This window comes from Aethalodelphis obliquidens, unplaced genomic scaffold, assembly GCF_003676395.1.
Source record: "Aethalodelphis obliquidens isolate GAN/ISIS:26980383/991018 unplaced genomic scaffold, ASM367639v1 scaffold29, whole genome shotgun sequence".
NCBI lineage: Eukaryota > Metazoa > Chordata > Mammalia > Artiodactyla > Delphinidae > Aethalodelphis > Aethalodelphis obliquidens.
This window is the reverse complement of record NW_020837973.1, coordinates 16,361,132-16,388,448: the sequence shown is the minus strand read 5'-3', so window position 1 is coordinate 16,388,448 and position 27,317 is coordinate 16,361,132. Positions and strand designations below refer to the sequence as shown.

General features: G+C 36.1%; 1 protein-coding gene across 1 annotated transcript in view; it reads left to right on the top strand.

Annotated features, from left to right (window-relative positions):
- The window catches only part of CDH18 (cadherin 18), a 354,098-nt gene that overhangs the window by 73,882 nt on the left and 252,899 nt on the right, over positions 1 to 27,317 (top strand). The window contains exon 2 of the mRNA XM_027125360.1: positions 16,885 to 17,179. Within this exon, the coding sequence (XP_026981161.1) occupies positions 16,885 to 17,179 (295 nt within the window). The remainder of the gene's footprint in view (positions 1 to 16,884; positions 17,180 to 27,317) is intronic.

The following is a 27,317-nucleotide window of genomic DNA, read 5'->3' as shown; positions in this document are numbered from 1 at the left end:
TATTTGTCCTTTTCTATATATCTTGTTTTGATTCATTTGTATTTTTCCATTTTCATCAGATAGCATAATCTGTAAGTTTATATCCTTTTGAAATTTATTGTTACTTGTATAATCAAGCATGTGGTCTCTCTTGGAGAATGTTCCTTGTGAGCTTGACAAGAATACGTTGTTGAGCACAATGTTTTGTAGGCAATTTTGTTCAATTGATAGATAGCATAATCAAGGTTTTCTCTCTCCTTTATAATTTTGTGTATTTATTGTACCAATTACTGAGAATGAGGTGTTAAATATACCACCTATAATTGTATTACCCTATTCCTCCTGTTAATTGTGTCAATTTTTGCTTCATGAATTTTTGTGTTCTATAATTAGGTTTATGCATATTTTGGATTTGTTTTTGCTCTTGATAAATCATGAAATAGTCTCCCTTATCTCTTGTAATATACTTTGTATTGAAGTATAATTTGTCTGATATTCATAAGCTTTGCTTTTTTATACTTATAATTATCCTGTATATCATTTTTCATCTTTTACTTTCAGCCTTCTTATGTATTTTCATTTAAAGTACATTAGTGCAGGCAGCATGTAGCTGAGTCTTATTTTTTAACTCCATCTAACAGTTTATGCCTTTTAATTGGTGTATTTAGTATATTTATGTAGTTTATTAGTTTTTTATTGAGATGTAATTCACAAAATATAATATCTGTCTTTTTTAAAGTGTACAATTCTTTGGCTTTTAACATATATGCAGAGGTGCACAACCATCACAACTCTCTAACTCTAGAACACTTGCATTGCTCCAAAAAAGAAACCTCATACTCATTAGTAGTCACTCTCCTTTCTCTTCTGACCCCCAGTCCCTGGCAATCACATTTGTTTAGGTTGTTTGAAATTCGTTTTCCTTTCTCTTGGGTACATACCTAAAACTAGTATTACTGGGTCATATGGTAACTATATGTGTAACTCTTTGAAGAGTTGTTAAATGCTTTTCCAAATGACAACATCATTTTACAATTCTGTCAGCAATATATGAGCATTCTAATTTCTCCACATCCTTGTCAACACTTGTATTTTCTATCTTCTTAAAATTTCAGGCATTCTAGTGAGGATGAAGTATCAGCTCATTGCAATATTAGTTTGCATTCCCTAATGACTAATGGATGCATTTTTTGTTTTTTTTCTTAGTTGCCCTTGCTAGAACCTCCAGTGTAAGGATGACTAGAAGTGTCAAGAGTGGACATTTGTCTTGCTTTTGATACTTGGATGAGAGCTTTCAGTGTTTCACTATTAATTATGATGGTAACTGTTGGTCTATTGTAGATGTATGTTATCAGGTTGAGTATGTTCCCATCTATCCCTCGTTTATTTATTGTTTTTATTGTGAAAGGGTGTTAGATTTTGTCAAATGGGTTTTCAGAATCCGTGAGATAATCATATAATATTGGTATGTTTTATGATATTGATTGATTTTCATATGTTTTAAGCAACCTTGCTTTCCTGGATAAATCACACTTTATCACTGTGTATAATCCTTTTTTTCTGTTGCTGAATTTGATTTGCTAGTATTTGTTGAGGATTGTTGTATCCTATATTTATAAGGTAAATTGATGTGTAGATTTCTCTTTTTGTGATATTTCTATCAGGTTTTGGTGTCAATATAATGCTGGACTCATACAATGAGTTGTAAATTATTTTTTGGAGAAGTTCACAAAGAAGTGATGTTAATTATTTCAGTGTTTGGTGGAAATCACCAGTGAGGCTATCTGGCCCTAGACTTTTCCTTGTGGGTTTTCACTGCAATTTCAGGATGTTGCTTTTCAAGACTACTGTGGAGCTGAGGGGGAGGGGGAAGGATGAAAGTGGGGGACATTAAAAGACCGCCAAAGCTAACAGTTCACATAAAGATTCAGCTGTTTTTCTTGCTTACATTCTCCCTGGAATTCTGTAAGTCTTTGGTTAATTTCCAGAGATCTGAAAAAGTTGATTCTTACAACGTTTTGCCAGTGTTATCATTGATTTTATGGAGGAGAAATTTTTAGTGGTCCTTACTCCACGATTTTTGCTGAAGTCTACTGTATATTTACATTTAATATGATCATTGATAGGGTTGGTAGACATTGGCAATATTGGTTTTGTTCCTACTTTGTCTTGCCGGTTTTTATTCTCTAACATTCCTTTCTACCTTCTCATGGTTTATTCAATTTTTTTTTTTATAATTCTGCTTAATTCTTCTATTGACTTTTTAAGTTATGCATCACTTTATTAAGTTGTCATGTTTGTTCTGGTGCCAAACAATGTGCATTCACAACGTATAAAAGTCAATTTGGAATCAATGTTGTACCACTTCACACCTGACACTTAATGTTTGCTACACTATTCCCTCTGCCCACTTCACACATGATACTGCCTGCTTTTCAACTTCCAATTCACCCTTCAAATTTTCCCCTTCACAAATTCAATACCTTCATGACAGTGTCTACTGGAGGAAAAGCACACAACATAAGAGCTGTGAGTTTAAGTTTTGTTCAGGGTCTTACTGAGACTACCGTGGGAGATAGCCCCCCCCAGTAACCCCTTTGAAGAGACTGCTCCAAAGGGATAGTGGAGAAGCCAGGATATATATGATTTTTGGCTAGGGAGTAAGTGCAGTCAAGCATACATCTTAGAAATAGAGTTACAGATGTAGAAAATAAACTTATGGTTACCAGGGGATAAGGGGGGATGGTTAAATTGGAAGATTGGGATTGACATATACACACTACTATGTATAAAATAGATAACTAATAAGGACCTACTGTGGAGCTCCTAATAAGGAACTCTATTCAATACTCTGTAATGGTCTATATGGGAAAAGGATCTAAAAAAGAGTGGATATATGTGTATGTATAACTGATTCATTTTGCTGTACATCTGAAACTAACACAACATTGTAAATCAACTATACCCCAATATATTTTTTTAAATGCATACATCTTGGTAAAAGATTACTGTTAGTTACAAAGAACAGATATCTCAGGTAATGTTTTAATGCTTTTCTATATGTGAAAAAATGCAAGAATCTGGGTACATTAAAATTCATCCTGAGGTATACATCAAACTATCTAAGGGGCCTGTTTTTCCAAAACACAGAGTGCCTCATCCTGTTTTTCATCCTGAGCTCCTCTCAGGGTGCAATGTCCCTCAGCGACTGCAGTGGATAATGCCTTAATCCTTGTAGAACTGGGTGATGAGCCACATTCTTTGTTTTACAACAGTATAATTGCGTTTATCTGCCCATTCCATTTTTTTCTACTTCCGTCATACCTTTTAGTCAAATAACCTTATAGAACCCATCTTACAATGTTATTGATCTTGCTTTAAATAGTCAGTTGTCTAAGTTGATTTTTTAGGTGTTTTTTAAAAAATATTTACCTCTCCACTCTACACTTTTAGATCTCTTCATTCCTTCCTGTTAAACCAAGTTTCCTCTTGGTATTATTTTAATATCTTGACTCTATTTTATAACTTTGTAATTTCTTTATTTCCTATTTGGTACACTATAATGTATTATGAAATTATTTGTGAAAATGTTAACAATCATATTTCATTCTTTGGTAATATTCATTGAAGAAAGGTGTGTTGTGTACTGTAAACATGAAAACAAATGAAATGTGGCTCTTGCCCTCAATGAGAGTCAAGTAAATTGGGAGAGTTGGGGAATTTCATTGAAAAAAAGCAGTAAGTGCTGAATGACAGGTAAACAAGGGGTTCTTTGGCATCACAAAGGAATGGCAGCTTATTTGAATGAAAAGTTCAAAGGATACTTCACAAAAGATAGGAAACTACTTATATCTGGGCAGATAAATAGAAAATATCGAGTTTGAAGGGGATCAGCTGTGGACAGTCTGGCTCTTTTGGAGCTAGATTATCTAGTTTAGTTTGACTGAAGTTTAGTATCCATGGTGGAGTGTGAAAAGATCAAGTTGGGCACATAGACAGGAGCCAGATGGAGGGGCATTCCAGCTGAAGGCCGTGGGATGCTCTAAAATGGATTATTCAGGAAATGACCAAATTCAAATTTTATAAATAACACACTGAACTGTAGTGTGAATAGAACGTGGATGAAACAGAAACAGAAAGATAATAGGAGCATTTAGGAGATAACAGCAATAATCTAAGTTAGTGTGAGAGCATGAATTAACACAGTGGTAACTGTGACGGAGAGAAGGGGGTGGACGGGTGGGAGGTTTTAAGGAGGTGGAATCAAATAATTTAGAAAGTTTGAATGAGGAGAAATGAAGAAAGAAATCAGTATTAACACATAAAATTTCATCTTGAGTGACAGGAGAGTAGGATAGCTCTGGTTATTCAATCTGATGATAAACACAACAGAAGATACAGATGAGTTCAGGCTTGTAACTGAGCAACTTGGATTTTATGGTTTAAAAATTTCTGAATAACATTTCTATCCTTAGCAAGCTTAACTGAGAGGAAAATCTGTGCACAATTGTAGACCGCAGAATTTTTATTTCAACATACAGAGTTATGTGGGCTCAATGCCGTGTGGAATAACTTCATATTCCAGCACAGAAAAAACTTAGCAAGACAGCTCGTACTGTCTTCCTCATTGATCCTCAATCCACAGTTTATTCCACAAAAAAACACTTCACTATTCCCATTTCTGCATTTCCAGAGTGAACATTCAATATTTGAGAGTTTTGCACTCTGTCTCCTGTGTTGAGTTAGCATCATCGTGTTCTTAAAATGGCCCTTTCCTTTAAAAAATATGTTATTCACTAACATATTCAATAACCAGCATATGTTTGCTGACCTTATAACAATTTCTGTTGAGTGTTAGGGTTAAATCCAGAATGCAAATGCTTAAGGAAAAAGTTTGATGAGAATTTTAAAAAAATCTTGAAAATAATTTTCATCTTTTTATAGAAATGGAGAAGTACATCTATAAATTGAGAGTCAGCGCCCTTTTGGAAAATTTCCCAGTAACAGAAAGTTGGTTTCAACTCATGCCTCTATCAGAACATTGACTACTTTGTGGGTCTGACGATCTTCATTGCTCACTGCGCTAAAAATTTTTGTAACTTTATAGCTCTCTCTGATTCGTCTCAGCATACTGCTTGTTACATAGTGGGGTTGCAATTAATTTCTCCCATTTAATTACATCAAATTGATTTTTAACCTAGAATAAGCACAAGGCCAGAGGGATAGCTAAATAGAGTTGTAGAAATCATAAAGCTTAGGTGAGGGACATATGAGATGGGAAGGGATACATATCCAAAAATTTCAAGACGGACTAAACATGCAGACAGTTATGAGTAAGCTTTAGCTAGCAATACTGGGCAACTTAATGCAGTAGCCTGAGAGATGTGGCTGAATTCAGAACAGAATTTAACATCCTGAGGCATGGCCATAAGAAAGACCAAATTCTTAAACATCTCAGAATGAGAAGTAATCAAAGATTAGAGGCCATGTGTGGAGATCAAATGGTACCTGCGATTTTCTAATTATTCTTACTGTTTTGAGAAACGGCTGCAATATATTATGGCTTTTCCACACAATTGGCTTTAATAAAACCCAGAATCCTTGTTTAATAACAACAGCAACATTTATACTAAAAAGTAATGGATACTCATTCAATAACTTAAAACTGTGAAAGAAATATAAAGGAAAATTGACTAGCTCACTGCAGTGTAGCCTCTTTTTCTGTCTTCCCTCTAGTGTAAGACACCTGGATTATATCTTTCTCTAATTTTCTACTTGATCATGTTAATAAATAGGAATATATTATATATGTAGTTTTATTGTTATTTATATTTTTTCTCTAAATAAGATCTTGTCTTCTGCATTATTCTACAATATGATTTTCTCAATGGACAGCAAGTTATGGATAGTTCTTCAGAGCTAAATATATTCACATTATTATTTTAATAATTCATAAGTTGTAAAACCATCTCCCTCCAGCTGAAACTTCAGATTTCTTTTGCCTCTAAAATAATCAATAATTATTATTTTCATATAGCTATCATTATACACAGGTGCTTAATTTTCCATTTTATTTTCTCCCCCAGGACACTAACATGCTTTATTGATTGCTCTTTCGCAGTATCTTCTGGTCCCTCTACCTTTTGAATTTTGAAATCCTACAGGTTTCAATCATCAGTTCTTCCTTTTTTTTTTTTTTTTTTTTTTTGCGGTACATGGGCCTCTCACTGTTGGGGCCTCTCCCATTGCGGAGCACAGGCTCCGGACGCGCAGGCTCAGCGGCCGTGGCTCACGGGCCCAGCCGCTCCGCAGCATGTGGGATCCTCCAGGACCGGGGCACGAACCCGTGTCCCCTGCATCGGCAGGTGGACTCTCAACCACTGCCACCAGGGAAGCCCTTTTTTTTCCTCCATTTATTTCATTGATGATATCCTGTTTCATCGCTCAAAATACTACCTTTGTCCTGATACCTACCAAGTTTATAAAGCCAACAACATTTGTCTTCTGAACTCCAGGCTGAATATACAAATGACTTCTTGGAATCTCCACTGGTATCTCTAGTAGAAATATCTCATTTAGCATGTCTGAAGTTGAATTCCTAATCTTCTCCTTTCGACTTCCTGTGCCTGGATCCTTTCACATCTCGGTTGATTGCAACTTCATACTTTTAGCAACTGTGGCCAAACACCTAACATTTGTGCTTCACTTCTCCTTTCACTTATATCCCATATCATCTTTTTTAGGAAATCTTTGCTTTTTCCCTTTCTTTCATTTTTTTCCAGCTTTACTGAAATAATCGACATATGACGTTGTGTAAGTTGAAGATATACAACATGTTGATTTGATACAATTGTGTATGGCAAAACAATTAGCACTGTATCCTTATCTAAATCCTCCATCCCATTATATAATTATTATTTTCCTTCTGTGGTGAGAACATTTGAGATCTATTCACTTAGTATCTAATAGGCTCTTATTAGCTATTATCATTATGCCATACATTAGATTCCCCAGAAGTGGTTCATTTTATAGCTGGAGGTTGGTACTGTTTGACCAACATCTCTCTTCCCACACCCCTCAGCCCCTGGTAACCACCATTCTAGTCTCTGTTTCTATGAGTCCAGCTTCTTTAGATTTTATATATAAGTGATATACAGTATTTATCTTTCTCTGTCTGACTTATCCCTTTTAGCATAATGCCCTCCAGGTCCATCCATGTTGTCACAAATGGCAGGATGTCCTTTCTCGTGGCTGAATAATATTCCATTGTATGTATATATACCACATCTTCTTCATCCATTCATCTCTTGACAGACACTCAGGTTGTTTAGTATCTTGGCTATTGTGAATAACGCTGCAATGAACTTGGGACTGTCCCTATCTCGTCAAGATCCAATTTTCATTTCCTTTGTATATATACCCAGAAGGGTAATTGCTGGGTCATATGGTAGTTCTATTTTTAATTTTTTGAGGAACCTCTGTACTGTTTTCCATAGTAACTGTAACAATTTACATTCTGACCAATAGTGCAAAAGTGTCTTTTTCTCTGCATTCTCACCAATGCTTAAATCTTGTCTTTTTGATGATAGCTGTTCTAACAGGTATGAGGTGATGTTTCATTATAGTTTTGATTTGCACTTCCCTGATGATTAGTGATGTCAAGCACCTTTTCATGTACATGTTGGCCATTTGTACATCTTCTCTGGAAAAATATCTATTCAGTTCCTCTGTCCAATTTTGAATTGGATTGTTTGCTTTTTTGCTATTGGGTTGTATTGCCTCCTTGTATATTTTGGATATTAACCCCTTACCAAATATATGAGTTGCAAATAATTCCTCCTATTCCCTAGGTGGCCTCTTCATTTTGTTAATGGTTTTGTTTGCTGTGCAGAAGTTTTTCAGTTCAGTGTAGCCCCACTTACTTATTTTTGTTTTGGTGTTGTTTGCTTCACTTTCAAAATATATTCATGATTGCACTATTTCCTACCACCTTCATTACTACCCCTGGTCCATGCTGTTTTTATCAGTCAACTTGTTACTGCAGTAGCATTCTGTCAGTGTCCCTTGCCTTCACTTTTGTTCCTCTATTTCCTGTTCTCAGTAATGAAGCCAGCAGGATCACTATGAGATGTAAACTGATGATGACACTCCACTGTCATAACCATCCAGTGTCTCCATGTCATACAGTGGTCCTTCATGATCTCACTTCCAATAAGTTCTCTGATGTCTTGTCCACTACCTTCCTCTTTGCCCATGCTGCTCCAGTTATACTGGCCTCCTCCTGGTTTCTGGAACCTGCTAGTAATGTTCCTAACTTGATCCTTTCACTCTTTGTTGCCCCTGCCTGGAATGCTCTTTCCTGAAGTGTGCATTTGGCTATCTCCCTCACCTTCTTCCAGAATTTGCTAAGATGTCATCTTTTTAATATGCCTTATCTGATTCCTTTATTAGTTTCTCATTGCTGCTATAACAAATCACCAAATTAGTGGCTTAAAACAACAGTTTTTTCCCTTATAATTCTTTCGGTCAGAAGTTCAACATAGTTTTCACGTGGTTAAAATCAAGGTGCAGGCAGGGTCTCGTTCCTTCTGTAGGCTCTTGGGAAGAATCCATTTTCTTGGCTTTTCCCACTTCTAGAGATGTCTCTTGGGAGTTACACCAAGTCTCTTACATTTCAGACCCAGCAATGAAGCACTGAATCCTTCTCATACTTCCATTGCTCTCTCTCACCCAGCTGGGATGGATTCCTCCCCTTTAAGGACCCAGATATTCAGATCTGTCCCATCTAAAAGACACCAAGGTAATTTCCTCATCTCAAAAGACCTCAACTTCAATCACATCTTTTTTTCATGTAAAGCAACTTATTCAAACACTTCCAGAATAAAGACATAGACATCTTTGAGGGACAAATATTCTACCTACCATATTCCTTTATTTAATATCACCATTTCTACTTACCACCAACCCACTTCTGATATTACTTCATTTTTTCTCTTTCCTTTTTTTTTTTTTTTTTTTTGTGGTACACAGGCCTCTCACTGTTGTGGCCTCTCGCGTTGCGGAGCACAGGCTCCGGTCGCGCAGGCTCAGCGACCATGACTCACGGGCCCAGCCACTCCGCGGCATGTGGGATCCTCCCAGACCGGGGCACGAACCCGTGTCTCCTGCATTGGCAGGTGGACTCTCAACCACTGCACCACCAGGGAAGCCCTCTCTTTCCTTTTTAAATGTGGGTCTTGCATATTATCTATTGTCATGTTTTCTGCTTACTGTCTGCTTTTCCCCAGTGGAATGAATGTAAGCATTACCCAGGCAGGGATCTCAGCCTGCTTGTTCAGTGATGGATTTAAGTAAGAGTACAATGACTGGCACATGGTGGACATTCCAAAAAATGTTTGTAGGATGAATAAACTCCTCAAAGTGATTGATACATCGAATGAGACTCTTACATTTTATTGTCAGATGAATTTTCCAAAGGACTGAAACTACTCACACTTCCATTATCTTTCTTTGCCCTCCTTTCTTAGTGCAATTACTGCTTTCTTAACGAGGAAAAGGGGCTAAAATGAACAGTGGTGGCCAAATTTAAATGGGGATAAAATCACAGCACACTGGAATGTGTGGGCAGTGGTTTGGGTCAGTATTTTTATGGAATTATAATAATGTTTAGTATTCTGTGAGGTTTTTTTTTCTTTAAAACCAGCTGCCAGAGCCACCCCTTTCTCAACTAGACCTTGACTGGGAGATAAAAGAAGACATGAACTCTGACAGATAATAGGTACTCCTGTGCCTTATATATATCTCCCTTCAATTCTAATCAGTTGGTCACTTTTTGAGGCTTCCCAGAAATTAATAGCGAAATTCTCAACCACTGAATGCCTCCTGCACTGCCCAAATATTTGGCGCACCTGAATGGGGCTCTCTGAAGTAAAGCTGGTGCCTACAGAATTAAAACAACCTCAGACTTTATAGAGGTATTTTGTAGTTTTCCATCTTGTGTGTTAATAGCCCTAAGCTGCGATTCAGGGGGTATAATAGTTAAAAATGTGTTCCTTTCTGCTCCTTTTCCCTTCCTCCTTTTCATTCGTTTCCTTTTCTAAGAATACCAATAAAGCAGTTAAAAGCTAGAAACTAAAATTCAACAAGAGACCTTTGCATGTTTGCAGAGACCTTGGATGTTTCTAGTTAAACAAATGCAAACCTTCTTTTCTTACCCTCATCTAATTTCTTAACCTTTTAATTGATTAACATTAGCTTTGTGGTTGAACACAATGCTTTATGGCTACTGTTTTTAACATACCTTTTTTACGTATTGATGCATAATTAAAACTGAGGGTTATGTATTTCTTTTTTCGCATGAAGAGGCTGATGTGTTAATTACCAATAGGCTGTTACTCTTCGATGTGTTTTTTCTTCGCATCAATTGGCGCAGTGGTTGAGTCCACCTGCCAATGCAGGGGACGTGGGTTCATGCCTCAGTCCGGGAGGATCCCACGTGCTGCGGAGCGGCTGGGCCCGTGAACCATGGCCTCTGAGCCTGTGTGTCCGGAGCCTGTGCTCCACAATGGGAGAGGCCACAGCAGTGAGAGGGCCGCGTACCGGAAAAAAAAAAAAAAAAAAAAAAAAAAGAGTTCAATTGGATTTTGTTTTATCTGCTTATAGTTTAAAATATAACACATTCTGGAATGAGAGATGCATAATAAGTTTTAATGGCATGTCTTTCCTATGATCCTCACATAGGTCTCACATTGCTATATAATATTTCTGACTCTTTCTACTGGAATTATTATTGTAAATAGAAGTTTCCTACTCATAAAAATGCATAAATTATGTAGTCAAAAATATCACAATTTTAAGTTAGTGACCTATCTTTATAATATAGCTTGAACTCCTAACTAAAAGCAACTTTCAAAATTAATTGCTCTGACACCATCTTCTTAACCTTTTAAAGTTATTCTTCCCCAAAGGATAAAATATTATCTCAGTGAGGAATTCTGCATTAGAGTAAAAGCTATGAATTTTTAGGCCCCGATCCTAATGTGGTCAAAGGTGAATAAATAGTCTTCTGAGGGGAACTCATGTGTGTCACATTAACTTTCTAAGTGCTGTGGATTACTCCTTAACACTAAGGAAGAGATAATTTATTAAAAGAATGTCAGAGAAGTGTTCATTTTGCTTCACTTGGGTGACTATGTTTTCTTTCTGCATTCTCCTCCCCTTTTCTGTTCTTTAAAGAACAATTAATTAACCCTATGTTTTTATGTGATCAGATACACAAGGATTTTTTACTCTTGCTTTAGGACAGTATAATAGCTGTCCTTTAGCATAAAAATATCACTCACTTTGCAAAATCTCATGACTCTAAAAGTATATTCCCACCACTGTGTGCTATGATAACACCCTGCTACTATTCTCTTTGTAGTATTTCTGAACTATATATGATGAAAATCAACTTTATCTTCCAAATATTTTTATATATTTAATGTAAAAAAGATAGAAATCTCTCAAATCGTCTAGTAGCTAGCTAAATTTACAATGTAATATTTTACTAGTTACTAAGTCAGTACCGTGTTTATATCCAGAGCATTCCTACTTTACATACTAGACTCCCGGTCTCTTTCATTTGATGTCTCATTGCTGCCCACCCTCGAAGATAGCACATTTCTAGTCTGATTATCTGTATAACCTGATTATCTGTATCTAAAAGTTTTCTCTCCATGTCTTAAGATTTCTACCTCTACTGCACTCATTACTGCTCATCCATTTCATTCATGTATTCATTCATTCACTCACACATTCATCATATTTTGCTTTATAAAACCTAATACAAAACATGTGTTCTTCCAGAATCTTAAAACCTACTTGTTAAGGAAAACAAGACAGTGTAGCCAGTGTTTCCCCCAAACTCTGTTGCAGAGTGCATGTTGTAAATAGAGCTAAAGATTTGAAAATAGGTCCAATGGAAAAGAGGTAATCCTGAGGGTGGATCACTGAGAGGGTGGGACGAATTGGGAGATTAGGAATGATATATATACACTACCATGCATAAAACAGAGTCTGTCATGCAGAGTGAAGTAAGTCAGAAAGAGAAAAACAAATACCGTACGTTAACATGTATGTATGGAATCTAAAAAAGAAAAAAAAAATGTTTCTGAAGAACCTAGGGGCAGCACAGGAATAAAGACACAGACATAGAGAATGGACTTGAGGACACGGAGAGGGGGAAGGGTAAGCTGGGACAAAGTGAGAGAGTGGCATGGACATATATACACTACCAAACGTAAAATAGATAGCTAGTGGGAAGCAGCCGCATAGCACAGGGAGATCAGCTTGGTGATTTGTGACCACCTAGAGGGGTGGGGTAGGGAGGGTGGGAGCGAGACACAAGAGGAAGAGGATAGGGGACATATGTATGCATATAGCTGATTCACTTTGTTATAAAGCAGAAACTAACACAACATGATAAAGCAATTATACTCCAATAAAGATGTTAAAAGAAGAAAGCTAGTGGGGACACACTATAAAGCACAGGAAGCTCAGCTCAGTGCTCAGTGATGACCTGACCTAGATGAGTAGGGTGGGGGTTGGAAGGAAGGAGGTCCAAGAGGGAGGGGATATATGTATACATATAGCTGACTCACTTTATTGTACAGCAGAAACTAACACAACATTCGGAGTAAAGCAATTATACTCCAAAATTTTTTTTTAATTAAAAAAAATCTTATAAACTATTAATCAATTGACCTACTGCTACTGTGCTGGGTTTCCACTAGTGTTACATGGTAACTCTCATTTCAAGATTCCAGCAGGCCAGATGAGAGATTTTAAAAAATCCAATAAAGTGATCATCTACCTTAGTAAAACACTCAAGCTGAGTATTATCAACAACTTATGTAATCCAAATACATAGTTATAATATTTTAACATAACTTTGACTGTGTTGTACAGTAATAAATACTGGTTAAATACAGTTCGCTGATTGTATTACACATTTATTTTCTAATTAGACATAACTTCTGAAACATGCTAAGTTATATGTTAATTCTCAAAACTTTATAAATGTGAAGTCAGATTCAAGTTTTAGAATCTAAAGCCATAAATCTACTGACATTTATCTTTTATTTGAATTATTTAGCATAATCAGTATAAAGCACAGAGCATATAATTTTTTAACAGATGCTTTAGACTGACAAATTTACTATTTCTTTTACATATTTCTGTTTCTGGTCTACATCCATACGCCTATTTTAAAAAAAATATGTATAGTTAACTCTTTGTAATGTGAACCTTTAATCCAAGACTAAATAATTTCAAATTTACCTCGCTAAAAATATAAAAGAGTATGCGAATATATCCTGAGGAAAGGAGTTAATTGTCACCATTGTTTTGTCTTTCAAAAATTAGTTATTAGAAGGCTTAACCCTTGCCCTCAAGTGTTTTTAATTAATTATATTTATAATATATAGATTTATAATTTATATACAGTATAGCAATAGCTATTAAACCGATCTCACCTTTTGTTAATTTAATAACACGAAAGTTCCAGAAAAGGTTTTAGAAACATTTGTTCAATGAATTTGTTGCTCTACGTGGCTGTGCTTTGGTTATGGATAGAGGCAAAGTTAAAGAATGTGAAACAGACTGCTCTATCGATGTTGTGTAGACCTCTGCTGCATAAATGATAAATCTTTTCTTGTAGGTGCTAAAATGATGTGTCAAGAGACATAAATAAATGAATAAATTCACTTTCATACATGCATGCAACTGTCTCTATAAAACTCATTTTACTGCTTCTTTTAGTAGTTAATTTAGTAATGAAGTGTGAATCTTTGAAAGCTGTGTTTTTCATATTTTGTTAATGTATTTTTACTCCTTTTTACAAAAACTCCAAAAAAGCAGTTTTGAAATGACTTAATTGGTTGAATCTAGCTGAGTGATTCCCATCAGAATTTTGTCCCCGATTATGTCCTATGTGTTTTCAAGAAATAAGTTAAACTTTTCCTGATGTACTATTATTTATGTTTCAGATGCCTTCATTTTCCCATAAGAATAGTTCTTTCCTTATATTGTCTTTTTCTATATTTTATATTTATCTATTTGTAGCTGCATTGGGTCTTTAAAAAATTTTCTTAACATGTTTATTGGAGTATAATTGCTTTACAATGTTGTGTTAGTTTCTGCTGTATAACAAAGTGAATCAGCTATATGTACACATATATCCCCATATCCCCTCCCTCTTGTGTCTCCCTCTCACCCTCCCTATCCCACCCCTCTAGGTGGTCACAAAGCACCAAGCTGATCTCCCTGTGCTATGAGACTGCTTCCCACTAGCTATATCTTTTACATTTGGTAGTGTATATATGTCAGTGGTACTCTCTCACTTTGTCCCAGCTTACCCTTCCCCTCCTGGTGTCCTCAAGTCCATTCTCTACATCTGTGTGTTTATTCCTGTCCTGTCCCTAGGTTCATCAGAACCATTTTTTTTTTTTTTTTAGATTCCATATGTAAGTGTTAGCATTTGGTATTTGTTTTTCTCTTTCTGACTTACTTCACTCTGTGTGACAGACTTTAGGTCCATCCACCTCACTGCAAATGACTCAATTTCATTTCTTTTTATGGCTGAGTAATATTCCATTATGTATATATGTGCCACATCTTCTTTATACATTCATCTGTCAATGGATACTTAGGTTGCTTCCATGTCCTGGCTATTGTAAATAGTGCTGCAATGAACATTTTGGTACATGTCTCTTTTTGAATTATGGGTTTCTTAGGGTATATGCGCAGTAATGGGATTGCTGGGTCATATGGTAGTTCTATTTTTAGTTTTTTTTTTTTTTTTTTTTTGTGGTACGCGGGCCTCTCACTGTTGCGGCCTCTCCCTTTGCAGAGCACAGGCTCCGGACACGCAGGCTCAGAGGCCATGGCTCACGCGCCCAGCCGCTCTGCGGCATGTGGGATCTTCCCAGACTGGGGCACGAACCCGTGTCCCCTGCATCAGCAGGCGGACTCTCAACCACTGAGCCACCAGGGAAGCCCTATTTTTAGTTTTTTCAGGAACTTCCATACTGTTCTCCATAGTGGTTGTATCAGTTTACATTCCCACCAACAGTGCAGGAAGCTTCCCTTTTCACCACACCCTTTCCAGCATTTATTGTTTCTAGCTTTTTGATAATGGCCATTCATTTCTGATGCAGGCTTTCTCTAGTTGTGCCAAGCGGGGACTACTCTTCACTGAAGTGGGTGGGCTTCTCATTGCAGTGGCTTCTCTTGCTGTGGAGCATGGGTTCTAGGGTGCGTGGGCTTCAGTAGTTGTGGCATGCGGGCTCAGTAGTTGTGGCTCACAAGCTTAGTTGCTCTGGGACATGTGGGATCTTCCCAGACCAGGGATTGAACCCCTGTCCCCTGCATTGACAGGCGGGTTCTTAATCACTGTGCCACCAGGGAAATCCCTATATTTTATCTTTTAAAAAATATCTTCTAAAACTTCAGAGACTTTAACATAAACCTTGAAAATTTTCACTTTACTCTGGCTAGAAACCAAAACACTATGTGAACAAGGTTATATATTTTCAATGTTTGCAAGGGTCAGAAATGTGCAAAAAGTGAGTAGTTGAGGTTATGTGACCAAAAAGGTTTCATATGAAGGATAACTGTTCAGATCTCTTAGGAGAAACCATTCTTCAAGTATGTGTTTGCAATTTAAGATAATACTGAGGTCGTTCTCAGCTAGAAATATAGCAGTAGTATTCATGGAAATATTTAACTGAACTTTGATGTTATAAGTTATAGCAAGATATTAAGTGTGAACCATATGCAGTTTAAAAGCATTTGCTAATATATAAATGATAAAAAGAGGCTTATAATTATCTTACCATTATTTATCTTTCTTGTTGAAATCCTCTGCTGAAATATTACTCTATAATGTCTATTCAAAGAATATTTGATCATTTTAATTTAATAAGTGAAATTTTTAGTGTATCTCAATTAATTAAAAATTAGGGCCTACTTATTGATTAAATCTATTACTGTTATTTAAATTTTGAGTTAAAGTTTCATAAATTTTCAAGAAAGAAAATATTCTACCACAAGTTTTTTTTAAAATTCTAAATGTAAACAATTAATGTAGAAAATATTTATTTTTCCAAATTATAAAATTAATGCTTCTGTGACAAATAAGTGCCTCTTTTGTAGAATTTTTCTTTCTTTCTTTTTTTTTTTTTTTTTTTTTGGGGTACGCGGGCCTCTCACTATTGTGGCCTCTCCCATTGCGGAGCACAGGCTTTGGACGTTCAGGCTCAGCAGCCATGGCTCACGGGCCCAGCTGCTCTGTGGCTGTGGGATCTTCCCGGACCGGGGCACGAACCCATGTCCCCTGCATCAGCAGGTGGACTCTCAACCACTGCGCCACCAGGGAAGCCCTTTTGTGGAATTTTTAATAAATAATTTGAATGTCAATTTGTCCTACAATATTTTTTTTCTAATTTTAATGTTGAAATAGAATGACAAGCTATTAATTTAAAAAAAAAATCCCTACAAGTATGGAAGGCAACAGTGATTTACTAGTAGTTTCTTTTTCCAGTTCTATTCTATGTAGGTAGTAAAGTGTGGATTTAGTAGAATGACCTCAAGGGTTATTGTTTTTCTTTTAATAAGTATTGCTTATTAATTGTTCTTACATCAATAATTGGATCTTAGACAGATCATAATAAAAATATCCATATTAATACCAAGTGGAGAAATACTGCAGACCAATAGATGATTGTAGCAACACATGGGACACTGTGGAGAGAAGAAAAGTCATAGTCAAAACTAAGTATTAAATTATAGATAGGTAGTTTTCAGAGAACACGATGTGAAGTTGGAGTATAATTTCATGTTAAATTATTCCATCTTTATTTACAGCTGCACTCCAATTCTGACAAAGGTGATGGGTCTGTGAAGTACATCCTTACTGGAGAAGGTGCTGGGACTATATTTATCATTGATGATACCACGGGTGACATCCACTCAACAAAAAGTCTAGACAGAGAGCAGAAGACCCACTATGTGCTTCATGCTCAGGCTATTGACAGACGAACAAACAAGCCCCTTGAACCTGAATCTGAGTTTATCATCAAAGTGCAAGACATCAATGACAATGCTCCAAAGTTCACAGATGGACCATATATCGTAACTGTGCCTGAAATGTCAGATATGGGTAAGAGAAATCATTTTTATATTTTGGCATTTAATATATTTTTGGTGATCCAAAAATCATCTTTTGAAGACCAGTTTTTAAATTTTTTGGGGGTAGTGAAGAAATCTGAAGAAGTTCCAAAATATTTTCATAATTTCCTATGGCCTAAAGTGTTAAAGAATGTTTGGCCTAGCTATTCTAATATTTATTAAAACAAATTTCTGAATCTGTAAGTTTAAGAAACAGCTTGATCTCAAGGAAAAACAACCATACATGAGAAAACACTTGCAATTCTTGCTTAACTGGCATGATTCTTTGACCATACGAACACATTCAGTGACAATTTGTATAGACACAGATAATATAATGTTGGAAATCTATGTCTTTTATACTTGCAGGTTATGATCAAATTATAATAGTATTAATAGTACAAGCAATAGCTAAATTAATCAATAAACTTTGCAGATATCCTAAGCATTTACATCCCTTATTTATTTTAAAATGTATGACCACCCTGTGAAGTATTTTGAATACCACTTTAAAGCTGTGCAAAGTGGTGTACAGTATGTAAGTAACTTTCCCAAATTCTTTCCCAAATTACTAGAAGAAATTGACTCTAGGCTCTCCTGAATGCAGAGCCTACACTGTGTTTGATAAGTCGTGATTGAGGTCTCCAGTCTTCTGATCATCTGGGGTTCTCCCACCACTCACAGATTTCCATGGTTTAGCTATTTTAGTTTATCTTTATCTCAGATGATAAATTTCCTAAATATAATTAAAATAAAGTTCAGCTGTGATAATAATATTTTTATTACCTCTGTGAGGCTCTCAGTTTGGATTTAGAATGTATATTTTGAATAAAGGTTTTACATATTTAACTTTCCTGTATACGTATGAGTTTTAAATTAGGTATTATGGTCATGAATCAAATCACTCTGTGTAATTGGATATATATATATGTTTTTTTAATTTTTCCAGTTTTATTGAGATATAATTGACATACAGCACTGTATGAGTTTAAGGTGAACAGCATGATGGCTTAACTTACATATATTGTGAAATGATTACCACAATATGTTTTGTTAACATCCTTTGTCTCATATACATAAGGTTTTTTAATTCAAGATTGCAGTTTATTTTTTTTTTCATTTTAGCTCTCCTGAGATTGGCAGATAGCTTCTGAAGCCTTTGGGGAAGCAAGTTAGAGAGACTAAGTTCTCCTTCTTAACCAGAATCTCAGGGGAGAAAGCCATTGCTAATCTGGCTCCCCAGGGACCAGAGTAGGACACAGGGTCCAGACTCAGAGAGCCTGTGGAAACGCCCAGAAGACATTCATGCTCATTGGTCTCTTAGGAAAGTTGAACAGCTCAACACCATTATTCCTGGCAGGTGAGAGTTTGTGTGAAAACTCCAGAACAGACTTCCTCCTAGCACCTTGTCAAGGGACTGACAGCCCATCTGCCAGTCCTCTTCTCCTATAAAAGCGAAGAGTTCTATGACTCCGCCACTTGTGAGAATGCCACTGGTAAGGTACTGCCAGAGGCCAAGTAAGAACGCCAGGGAGTGCAAAGGAAATGACAGTCACCAGGGCAGGCAAAGCACCATAGAGAGAAAAAAGGGCACAGCAGTCATTACCAAGAAAGAGTATTGAACTGTAGATAATCAGAGCACTAGTGTTTTAAGGACACTGCAGAGAGATTTCTGTAACTCAAAGCCATGTTTTCTATACACAAGTTAACAACAAAAACATCAATGTATGCATTGAGGCATGAAGGGTCACTGATAAGACCCAAATTATTTTTCTGGAACTTAAGGACATCCCAGACTGGAAGCAGGAGCTAAAAATCAGAGGGCAAAAATACAACTATATGACAATTGTGAGAAATAGATGAGACTTAGAATATATGTTAATTAGACCTAGCATGTGAATAACACATGTTCCCAGAGAGCAGGAAACAGCAGATGAAGGAGAGGAGCAATAACACTTTTTCCTGGAGGTGAGGAATATACAGAATTCACAAGTTTAATAGACTTTCTGAGTTCCTGGAAAGGATAATAGAATAAGAATCAAACTTAGGCTTTAGGAACTTTGCCAGGATTCACCTAAGGATACAGAGAAAATTTTTACAAACTTTCAGATATTTAAAAATTACCTATTAGGAAAAAATATTTTCACATCATATTTAGCACTTGAAATATTGGAAAGTGGTTAACAATTGAATACCCTTGTCAACCTACAGAGAAAAGACTGAAACCCCAAATCCTTCATTCAGGCAAAACATGATTCATCTGTTAGCATGAAAGAAATATGTGGAGAAGGATCCAGAAAGTATATCATCCTCCCACCTTATCTAGAAAAATATTTAGGAAAACAGTTGACATTGAAAATAGTTGAAATGAATCAGAACAGAGATTGAAAAGCCAAGGAAAATGACAAGGGGAGGAAAAAAGTTATCAGAAATGTACCCTGAGATATATACGTGTGTGTGAACACAGTGAAAGCTAAGTGGGTACATGTGAGCCTGTTAAAGAATGCTGGACATTTAGGAATCACGAATCCTAAAGGAATCATTGCAGCAAAGGCTGGAGGACTTAGGAACAAGCCAAGACATTTCAGTCCTCATCTAGGACTTGGAGAGAAAGGTAGGAATAGGAGGGAAATACTAGTGAAGCTGACCCTTGAACTACACGGGTGTGAACTGTGTGGGTCCACTTATAGGAACCTCCTACACAAAGGCCAACCGTAATAGGTTATCCATGGATTTTTGACTGCACAGGGGGTTGGTACCCTTAACCCCCAAGCTGTTCAAGGGTCAACTGTATTCTTAAGTTCTTTTATGGAGACAAGTATGGTTGAAGGAAAAATATTTAATGCCTGAAAGTGGTGGAGAAAAGGGACAAGGCAGAGTAGGCTTTCAGTCTCTTTTGTACCACAGTTCCACGCATGATTTCTGGTGAAAGAGTATGGCAAGCTTTAGGCTGAATATTGGAAATCATAGTGTGTGTGTGTGTGTGTGTGAACTCATTGTGGAAAAACAAATACATAAAAATCATTATAATAACACCTAATGCACATTGTAATATGAACATATGGAAGGTGATATAAAAGTTAGTGGAGTGAGAAACTCACTTTACACTGTGGCCTTAAGAATGAGTGGTATTTGCACTGCCTCTAATTTTAGAAATCAAACAAACAAATAGGAACAACAACAAAAAACTAGTAATGTGGTGCAGGACAGAACAGCAAACCATGGCAGTGGAGACAAATGCAGCCTGCTCTCTGTTTTTGTAAACAAAGTTTTACCAGAACAAAGCCATACCCATTCATTTACATATTGCTATGGTAGTTGGGCTTTGCAGTAGCAGAGTTGAGTTTGCAGCCAACACTATGGCTCACAAAGCCTAAAATGTTTACTATGTTGCCTTTTACAGTAAAAGTTTGCCAACCTCTATTGTAAGGGATTTTAGAGAATGACCCTCTAATACTCTTGATAGACAGTCATCTGCTGATCCAGGGCAGTTAATGTTCTGACAGCCCAGCTGACTATATACACATATACAACAATATGGCATTTGGCACAAACAGTAGGATCATGCTTCTTCTTCCCTTTAGGTAAATGCTGTTAGTTATCCAATATTCAGCTTCCCCTTCTCTATTACTAAGAGAACTCAGTTTTGATCAGGGTGACACTGTGCAGAATTAAATATTCACCTCCTACCATACCTTTTCATCTAAGAATGACCGTGTGATGTAATTCTAGATGGTAGGATGTTAAGCAGAGGCAATTAGGTGGAACTTCCAGGAAAGATATAGGTTTCCTGCCCAAAAAATCACACCTGGCATGCATATTTCACCCATCACCATTTTCCTTTCAATTGTTGCCTAAAGCAGATGTGGTACAGAAATGTAGCAGCCACTTGCAACCATAAAGATGAAAGCCTGTTGCTTAGTGCAGAAAGATAGAAGGGCTCAGAAGAATGATCCATTACAGAACTGATGTTCCTGGTCTGGTCTGCGAATCCCAAGAGCCTTCTTAAGAAAGTAAATCTCATCTTCTTAAGCTATCGAGTTGGATTTCAGATACATGCAGCTGCGCTGAATCTGAATTGATAGTTGGACAAATTCTAGGTTTCAGCATGAACCCAATAACCAAAGAATTGAACCTAATACTGAATCCAAAGGAGTGGCGAGTAAGGTTTTAGCATCAGAAAAGAAACAGTGATGCCAGTTTCTATTAAGTGGCTTGATTTGGGAATGATACAGAAAATCATCTCTCCTTTCCATTTCTACTATGTAATTGTGACACTAGATGATTTTGCTATGGTACCAATATTTCTTTCTGCATGTGGTGAAGCTAACAGTTGATTTCAGATATCTAAATCATGTTTCCTATCAACTGTAGAATCAATTGGATCCATAGAAGTTCTGATGAGTGGATAAAATGACTACAATCAAATAAACACGGGGAAATTACGTTAGCAGGAGATTCTTAGGAAAAATAAACACATGTTAATTATACAAAAAAATCTCAAATTTCACTAGTAATTTAAGAAACCACGAAGGAGCAGGAGATAGCAATGTTCACCTACCAAGTATGCAAATTTGATAATCACAAAATTGTTAATGTGCAGAACTGTTAGCAGAAAGGTTGATTTTCATAGTTTTTTGGAGGGTAATTTGGCAATGTCTATCAAAATTTTTGAAAGAACATATATCTATTGTAGAAAGCTATTTTATAGATATACTGACATGGATATGCAAAGATATAGAAGGAAGGATGCCCATTGTAGTATTGTTCACCATAGTGAAAAATAGAAAACACACTTAAAGTACACTAATAAAGAAGTTCTCAAATGAATGATTCTTCATATACTGATACCCTAGGCAGCCTTAAAATGAATGAATTTCAACTGTGTATGCTGACATTCAACGATCCAGAGTATTTTAGTGAGAAAAAAGTTTTCAGAAATCCATGTGGAATAGAACCTACTTTATTTTAAAAAATAAATACGAGTTACAGAATATGCATACTCATACATAAGAAATATCTGAAGGAGACCCACATACAGGTAAAAGTGATTACTTCTACAAAGAGGTTTGCAGGTTTATTTGGTATGAGAGAAGTACGTTCTTCTTTATTAAAATAATATATACATGTTATTTATAAAATGATAATGAAAAGTAAAATGCAGATTTGTGAAAATAGACATTAATAATATTTACATTTAAAACTATACCAGTTCCCAATACTAATAATAGCTAACAATAGTGTGATAGGTGACAACAAAATTTTCCCAACCGAAGGTGACTGATAAGATCATTGTTTTTACCATATACACATTAATGGAGTTTTGAATCATCCAGTCATTAAAAAAAAACTGTATCCTTTAATCTCTCCAATTCTTTCTGGAAAGAAGGAGAGAGAGAGTGAAGGCATTTAGTGTCCTAATAAATGTGATAGTGGGTAGTAATAAAACTGTAAATAAAACAAGGCCCCTAAATTTGAGCAGGCTGCAGACATGTAAACAGAAAATTTCAATATGGTGTTTGATATGCAAAAAAATAGAGGGCCCATACAGTTGGACTGGGAGCCCTGCTTGCAGACTAGAGAAGACATCCTCTGAATCTTATATAATGTATGGGGTTTTTTCAGTTAGACAAGGAGAAAAAAGTGCATTTTACATAGAGGACACATGATAAAAAACACTCCTCTCTCTTCCCTGTGGGGTTGTATAGTTCAGAGTGTGTATGTGCGTGTGTGCACGCGCACCTGCTTGTGTGATTAAGGGGGCAGAAGCAGGATCATCATGCAAATGATGGATTCCCCATAGAGCTTTGCAAAATGTGATATGAGAATACAGAGGGGGCAAGAGAAGACAGCACCGGGGACCTCTTATGTGTGCACGATTTTATCAGATGACTGTTTCTTGTATATCCATTGCTAAGAAATGGTCGTGGAGCCCTCCAAGTAGTTGCTGGGTGTTATATTGCCAGTGAGAAAAGCATAATGTGGTAGTATATTTCTGTCAGTGAGCAATAGCAAGCAGACAAAGTCTGTGGCATTCTGGATGTTTTCAAAAAGAAAGATGCAAAATAAACTGAAGTGGTTTTTGATGAATGTTTTAAAATAAGATTTTTCTTTATCTCTTAGATTTACATACGCCATGTAATTTCAGCTATTATCTAGGGAATCATATCCCCCTAGAAGAGTTTTGCAACCTTTCCACTATTGACATTTGGGACTGGATAATTCTTTGCTATGGGGCTATCCTGTGCATTGTAGGATGTTCAGCAGCATCCCTGGTCTCTCTACTCATTAGATTTCAATAGCATGCCTCCCACCGCTGCCATATCGTGATGTCTTCAGACATTGCCCAAAGATATCTGGAGGCCAAAATTGCTCTCAGTTGAGAATCACTGCCCTAAGAAACATGCAAAATAAAAGAATGAAAAGATTTCAAAATAGAGGGCTTCCCTGGTGGCGCAGTGGTTGAGAGACCGCCTGCCGATACAGGGGACATGGGTTCGTGCCCCGGTCCGGGAGGATCCCACATGCCGCGGAGCGGCTGGGCCCGTGAGTCATGGCCACTGAGCCTGCGCGTCCGGAGCCTGTGCTCCGCAACGGGAGAGGCTACAATAGTGAGAGGCCCGCGTACTGCAAAAAAAAAAAAAAAAAAAGATTTCAAAATAGAAACATGAATGAGAGCAAAGATATTTGTTAAATTTCGAGTCACTTCCGAAGAGAATCCCATAGTGTTGAAATGCTCATGCCATATATTTTGTGACCAAAACCAATTCTATCTGCCCAGGTAAGCAATTTTCATGTTTAAGTATTAGTGACCATATTTAAATGGATACCATTATGAAAACAGTGAGGAAAACCATTGAATAAAGTTAGGATATTTGTGCTCACAGAAAGAAGAGTAACAGTGTGGCTACATGAGATTCATCGTGGTGCTCGTTTAAATCTGCCTGTTTTTGTAGCACTGATTTAGAAAAGGACCATTTGAATTATGATGGGTGTCTAGTAAGCTATTGGCTGTCACATTGCTTTTTTAAAAACTTATCTAAAAATGTGATTGCCTTCAACAAAGTGAACATATGTGGACAGAATGACATTATAATATTCTGGAGGGCAAATGTAACCTGATAGGACTGTGAAGAGACTGGTACATATTTTATCAATACACACTTAACATTTTTTTGTTTTCTTTTTTTCTCTGATATGTGGTTTATTATCATTCCAATCTTGATGACTTTACTACCTCCTACCGATTATTCTATAGAAGTACTTCTTTAATTTGATTTTCTGTAATTTTATTAAAAGTCTGTGTTTTTCAAAGAGGGCATTAACCATGAGATGAAATTATTCCCTTTTTGGAGTCAGTGTTCGGGTGCATGTGTGGCTTTTTGAAAATGAAGATAGAATGAATAAAATCTTATTTGTAAATAGCATTGCCATTCTCAGATGGAAAGGGAACAATTGTCTTAAGACCTTTAGTGGTATTATAATAATATATATTATTATCATTAAAAAAGCTAGCAAAGGTTTATTTTTAATTGTGTGTATTGGTAAATCTCTTTTTTAAAAAATAATAGTTTTGTCTCTTCTATTTGTGTGTAAGTATACCCACATTTCTTCAATTCTAGTATTGCTTTTGCCTGGAATCAGAAGTACAAATTTAAATTTGGTTGCATTTCAACACCTTAAATTTTCAAAAAATTGCTTTATATATGGAAATTGTTTCAAAGAAAACCATGCCAGATCACAGTCTAATTTGCTTGAAAATAAATTTCACATCTTCTTTGTTTTTCATGGAAACATATTTATAAGGAAATATATAAATCTCTACCTATTCTCTTCTATATGTTAATAAAATATACCAATAATTAAACATTATTTAAAATCATTTTTTAAATTGTAAGAGATTATAGGAATAATGGTTTTCAATTAATTGGAGAGAGAACAGAATATACTTTATGAAAATTATGAATATATAATTTATGAACTCTAATTTCAGTGGAGTACTAAAACTTAATTTGGCATATAAGGAGAAGATACAAAGTTTTACTCTATGACCCTTAAATTCTGCAAGGTTCTTTGTCTTTGGAGATGTATTAAAACATTCCCAATCTTTTTCATGTTTTCTTTGTTCCCTTCCAAGCTCTAAACCCCAGACCTGTTTCCATTTGCAGCTGTGTTCTTTGTTGCAAAGCAGCAAGAAGAGACACCAGCTGTGCTTATTTTATTGTGCTGCTTGTTGGGGAACTAATTTAATTCTTCCCAAACATCTTGGGAGCTTCACCTGGATATCTTCCAGGATTCTAGTAGCCATTTTATAATTATTACCCTGGGGCATAACTTCAGAATGAGATAATTTCAGTAAAGTGAAGCTGACACTGCAATTCTACATGGTAGATTAGAGTGCATATGAAGAATCATATAGAGCAAGTGGTGAATCATACATTGGACAAAACTTTCTAAGATTCATAAGTTTTTTCTTCTTAACTTCCTTCTCGTAACTTTTCTTCTGTATCAGTTAGCTTTTGTTTTGTAACAAACCAAGCCACAATTTACTGGCTCAAAATATCATTCATTGTACATGGACCATCAGAAAGAGAAATTAAGAAAACAATCCTGTTTACAATAGCATCAAAAAGAATAAAATACTTACGAATAAATTTAACAGAGGAGGTGAAAGATCTGTACACTGAAAACTATAAGACACTGAGGAAAGAAATTGAAGGAGACCAAATAAATGGAAAGATAGTCTGTGTTGATTGGAAGAATATTGTTGAGATGTCCATACTGCCTAAGGTAATCTACAGATTTAATACAATCCCTATGAAAATCACAATGGTGTCTTCCACATAAATAGAACAAACAATCCTAAAATTTGTATGGATCCTCAAAAGACCCCAAGGAGCCACAGCAATCATGAGAAAGAATAAAGCTGGAGGTATCTGGAGGTATCACTTCCTGATTTCAAACTATATTATAAAGCTGTAGTGATCAAAACAGTACAGTACTGGCATAAAAACAGACATAGATCAATGGATCAGAATAAAGAGCCCAGAAGTACCCTTGTATATATGGTTAATGAATTGATGACAAAAGAACTAAGAATATATAGTGAGGAAAGTATAGTCTCTTCGATAAATGGGGTAGGGAAAACTGGATAGCTACATGTGAAAGAATTAATCTGGATCCCTTTCTTACACCATACACAAAAATCAACTCAAAATGGATCAAAGGTTTGTTGAATGTAACACTTACAACTGTAGAACTCCTAGAGGAAAACATAGTGGGTAAACTCCTTGACATCAATCTTAGCAATGACTTTTCAAGTTTGACACCAAAAGCAGAAATAAACAAGTGGAACTTTAGAAAGTCTCTACACAGCAAAGGAAACCATCAACAAAAAGAAAAGACAACTCATGAAATGGGGGAAATACTTCACATTCATTCTTAGGGCAGCATTTCAAGAGAGTGAGAGCAGAAGCTTCAAGGGTTTTTGAAGAGAAGGCTCAGAAGTTCTACTACTCTACATTTGCTGTATTCTATTACTGTACATCACTTGACACAATGTTCTGTAAATATTTATTGAATGATAATACGTTAGCCCTTTCCACCTACACTTATGTTTGGAGGAAAGAGTTTGTAAAAATACAGCCTCTTAATTTTTTGAACATCATTGTTTGGATATCTGGTAAAAAAAGTTTTATTGCTCTATGGAGTAATGATCCTTTTTATTTTCTTGTAAATAATTACATTTGTTTTTTTTCAAGAAGGACCACAAAACCAATTTATTTTTTTCATTTTTATTCAATGATTGATACGATCTACCAGATTGCATTTTATGCTACTTCAGATTCCTTAGTTTCTCCATTTTACTTTTTATGAAAGTATACTAGATTTGGAATTCCCCAATAAAACTGGTCAATTCATAATAGAAAGTACTTCACTGGAATAGATAAATTATTTCACCATAAGTTGGGCCCAATTTACAAAAATTAAATCTCCACATTATGTTATTTTTTTTTGTTTTTGGCCACACCATGGGACTTGCAGGATCTTAGTTCCCTGACCAGGGATTGAACCCAGGCCCTCTGCAGTGAAAGTGCAGAGTCCTAACAACTGGACTGCCAGGGAATTCC